The sequence below is a fragment of the Hippocampus comes genome, unplaced genomic scaffold, assembly GCF_001891065.2.
Source record: "Hippocampus comes isolate QL1 unplaced genomic scaffold, H_comes_QL1_v1.1 scaffold39, whole genome shotgun sequence".
NCBI lineage: Eukaryota > Metazoa > Chordata > Actinopteri > Syngnathiformes > Syngnathidae > Hippocampus > Hippocampus comes.
In genome coordinates this window covers 315,634-319,131 of record NW_017842054.1, presented here as the reverse complement: position 1 = coordinate 319,131, position 3,498 = coordinate 315,634, and the positions used below count along the sequence as shown (strand labels likewise).

Below are 3,498 nucleotides of genomic sequence, written 5' to 3'. Positions count from 1 at the left end.
CCCCCCCAAGGAAGCGCAACAACATGGATACAGTCTGCCGAGTCGGTAGTGCGGGTGTGCGTGGTACCTCTCCGCCGTTCACATACTCCATGACGAAACAGAGGCGGTCTTTTGTCTGGAAGGAATACTTCAGTGACTGAAAGGAAGACAACAAAGAGACGTTGTGAAAGCACGACAGGCTCTCGGCGCAACTCGTTGCCTTCGCCTCGCTGTTTATTCGGACACAAAGGAGAAGCGCGCGCGTGACTTTGACCGACTCGAATGTCGTTGCTCGTTCAAGCGTGAAAACAGCAGGCGCAACAAACAAAACTCCGCGAGCGCCCGTCGCTTCGTCTCCACCTGCAATCATGTGACGAGTGCTGACTTTGAAGGATGGAGGCGCTCGACAAAAGAACAGTTGGGCTTTGCGTCTCTTTGCGGCTGCAGATGTGACAGTGGTAGGCAAAAAAAAAAAGGATGTGGAGCAGACGGGCTGCCACAGAACTTCGCGGGAGCTGATGTGTCGGCGCACCAAACACCAAACGGCTAACAGATGCGTCCATTATTGTACCACAATGTGACGGCCGCCGCGTAATTAGCCTCCAGAGACTCGGGTACGTATAGGATCAATACGCCGCCTCGCGCGTGTGCGCGTTTGTTCGCGTGTGTGTGCAGATGTAGCACGTTTGCATGTGCGCCCGCAGCACGTGCGAAACTCGCCCTGCAAAAGCGGCACGCACGCATGCGACTTACGGTGAGAAAGGGGTGTCTGGTGTTTTTCAGGACTCGGCTCTCGGTCAGCGTGTGCGCCACCTCGTCCTGCCAACGTGACACGACGACAGCATGACAGAGCGTCACAGACATTCAGGCAACGCGGCTCAACGTGACAAGCGTCGGAATTGTTCAAATCCACTCAAGCGCTCTTCATTTCCCAAAAGTAAGATCATGCCAGTCTTGTTCTTTCCATACTCTTCGTGTCATGTTAGCTTAGCGGTTAGCGTGAGTTCTCCCTCACGTCTCGTGACCTCGTCCTCGTCGTCGTTTTGGGAGAGCGAGAGCTCTCCAAGTGTACTGTGGCTTATTCGCCGCTTTTGCGTTTAGCTGCGCTCGCGAGCTCGGAACTTTCTGCCGAGCGTTCCGAAGAACGACCCCAAAAAAAAGCTTCCGGCTTCGTACTCGGCCACGCGGTTCCACTCAGACGTGGTCACGTTGACATTGTCCAGGTCGGGAGATCGCACTCGTGTAGCGTAGGCTCATTCGCGGCGGCTAACGGCATCGGCATAGCCGACGGGAATGAGAAGCCGCGGGTTTGATTCCAACTCTCAATTAAAAGCGTTGGATGGCTTCAGGCGGCGGAGATGCCGTGGCGTCAGGAACGTTCTCGGGCTGGTTCCGAGCAAGCGGCCTCAAAGGACTGACCTTGGCGATGATGACTTCCTTCTTTAAAATCTTCATGGCGTAGTATTTCCCGCTGGCCTTTTCCCGGACCAGAATCACTTTGCCAAAGGTTCCCTTTCCGAGCAGCTTCAGGTAGTCGAAGTCGCTCATTGTCTGGATGGAACAAAGAAAAAGTTGAAGGGTGAGTGGAAACCCAGCGCTTGAGAGCTCTCTCAACAATTGCGTGGGAACGAGGTGGCCGGTCCTAATTGCTGAGGAACGGGGTGCGCATCTCGAGTCTCACACACGCACACACGCAGGCGGGCGGACGGCGGGAAACGTGGCTGGAGAGCCAAATTCCGCAGGCGTCGGGAGGATGATTTCGCTGCTTTTTGTTTTGGCGAATGACTGCGGCGCATCTGCCGAGGACACCTGCTTCCAAGCGGGGCTCATTTGGGGGAAGGAGTCAAAGCGCTGGCGCCGGCCCAAAAGGCCGGCCAGCCGGCCGGCCGGCTTCAAACCCGAACGCCCGACTCCCGGAACATTTTGCTCCACAAATCTTTCCCTGCGAGTTTTGGGGCGGGCCGTTCCGCTCGCCGGCGCTACCTTGCGTTTGTGCTGCGCGGCGGAGACGTCCATCTCCTCCTCCGCCATGTTGTCCACGTTGCAAGTGGGGCTGCGCCGGATCCTCTCCTCCTCTTGCTTCTGCAGCTTGTCCGCCACCATCTGGATGGCCTCCGTCCACTCGTCCCTGCCGGGAGAGCGCGCCGCGCTTAGTGGACCCGGCGAGCGCCGCTTCTCGGGCAGGAGAACGGACGCCGACCCGCCGGCATTTCGCCGAGAGGGAAATCCAAACACGTGAACGATGATCACGGAGCCGGCCGGAGGAACGCCTGCGTTTTTTTTCAAAGGCGTTAACTCGGTCGTTACGAGACTTTGGCCGGGTTCTTTCCCGGCCGATCTTCGCGCAAAGCGCCGCGTTCCGGGGTTAGGCCGGAGCAACGAGCGAAATACGGCGGCAATTTGCGCTGGGAATAATGAAAGCTCTTTGAGTCCCAAATGATTCAACTGGGAGCCGCGTGCCCATATGTTGCCCGTGGGGATTTGGAAGAACATCTAACTGGGCCCAAACGGCGCTTCCGACTTGACGTTTCAAGATCTGAGTGCCTTTGGAGGGCAAAGACTCGCCGGCGTAGCCTACGCGCTCCACAACAAGGGCAAACGCTTCTGCCGCTCGACAACAACGGAGCACTCGGTCGGCCGCCTTGCCGCGCGGCGAGATGAAAAGCAACGGAAACGCTCTCAAGGTCACCAAGCTCGCTCGCTCGCTCTCTCCCTTGGTTTGGGTGTTTGCACTAAAATGAGGGTTTTTCTTTTTTTTTTTTTTTTTGGCGTTGTTGTTTTTTGCTAATGAGAGCTAACGTGCCCGTCTACAGTCGGGCGTCTCGCCAGCATGTGAGCGGCTGGAGCGCTGCCAGTACAGTGCGGCGGATACAGTCAAAAGCGCAGAGACACCTTGGAGGACACTTTTCGCGCCGCGCAGCTGGATCGGATGTTTACGCCTGACTTTTATCGTTACGATATTCTTTTGTGTTAATTACCGTCGGTTTATTTGATCAACTAGGCACCGAGCTATTAGCGAGCGGCGCTCGCGCGCGCGCGCGCGCGCACGCACACACGCGGTGCAGTGAAAAGGATGCAGAGGAGCATCTGTGGTCTTCTGGGCAAAGCTGTTCATTTTCTGGAGATAAACACCTCAGCTCCTTAGAAAGCAAGCGAGCAGCTGGAGAATTTATGCCGACGCGACTTGAAAGGTCTCCTCTCCCGCCTCGAGCGCGCCGTACATTCGCACGCGCCGAGTCCTACCTGTGCCCTTGATGAAAGCGACGCAACATCGTCAACGACGTACTTCCGTCGGCTCGCATACTTTCCTTCCGAAGGTTTCGGGGGCAAAAGTCAAACGGCGAATTGGCCGACCTCTCGTCGGGGGAGTCCACGTGGAAGGTCCTCTCGATGACGGTGGTCCACTGGAGGCAGCGTATGATGAAGGTGTTGGGCTTGGGCCTCTCCGTCTTCATCAGCTGGCATTCTGCGGGCGAGACGCGAGGCTTGCTGAGCAAAATGCACGGCGAGTGGAAAGAC

The 3,498-nt window shown here is 56.9% G+C and overlaps 1 protein-coding gene across 3 annotated transcripts in view; it reads right to left on the bottom strand.

Annotated features, from left to right (window-relative positions):
- Positions 1-3,498, bottom strand: part of akt3a (v-akt murine thymoma viral oncogene homolog 3a) — a 32,652-nt gene that overhangs the window by 10,341 nt on the left and 18,813 nt on the right. Inside the window, exons 1-5 of one of the 3 annotated variants that reach the window (XM_019860308.1) lie at positions 3,334-3,451; positions 1,963-2,107; positions 1,399-1,530; positions 733-798; positions 68-136 (exon numbers count right to left, since the gene is read on the bottom strand). In XM_019860308.1, the coding sequence (XP_019715867.1) occupies positions 68-136; positions 733-798; positions 1,399-1,530; positions 1,963-2,107; positions 3,334-3,434 (513 nt within the window). In that variant the 5' untranslated portion in view covers positions 3,435-3,451. Of the gene's footprint in view, positions 1-67; positions 137-732; positions 799-1,398; positions 1,531-1,962; positions 2,108-3,333; positions 3,452-3,498 lie in introns of those variants that run through there. The other 2 variants (XM_019860306.1, XM_019860307.1) reach the window with 2 other exon arrangements.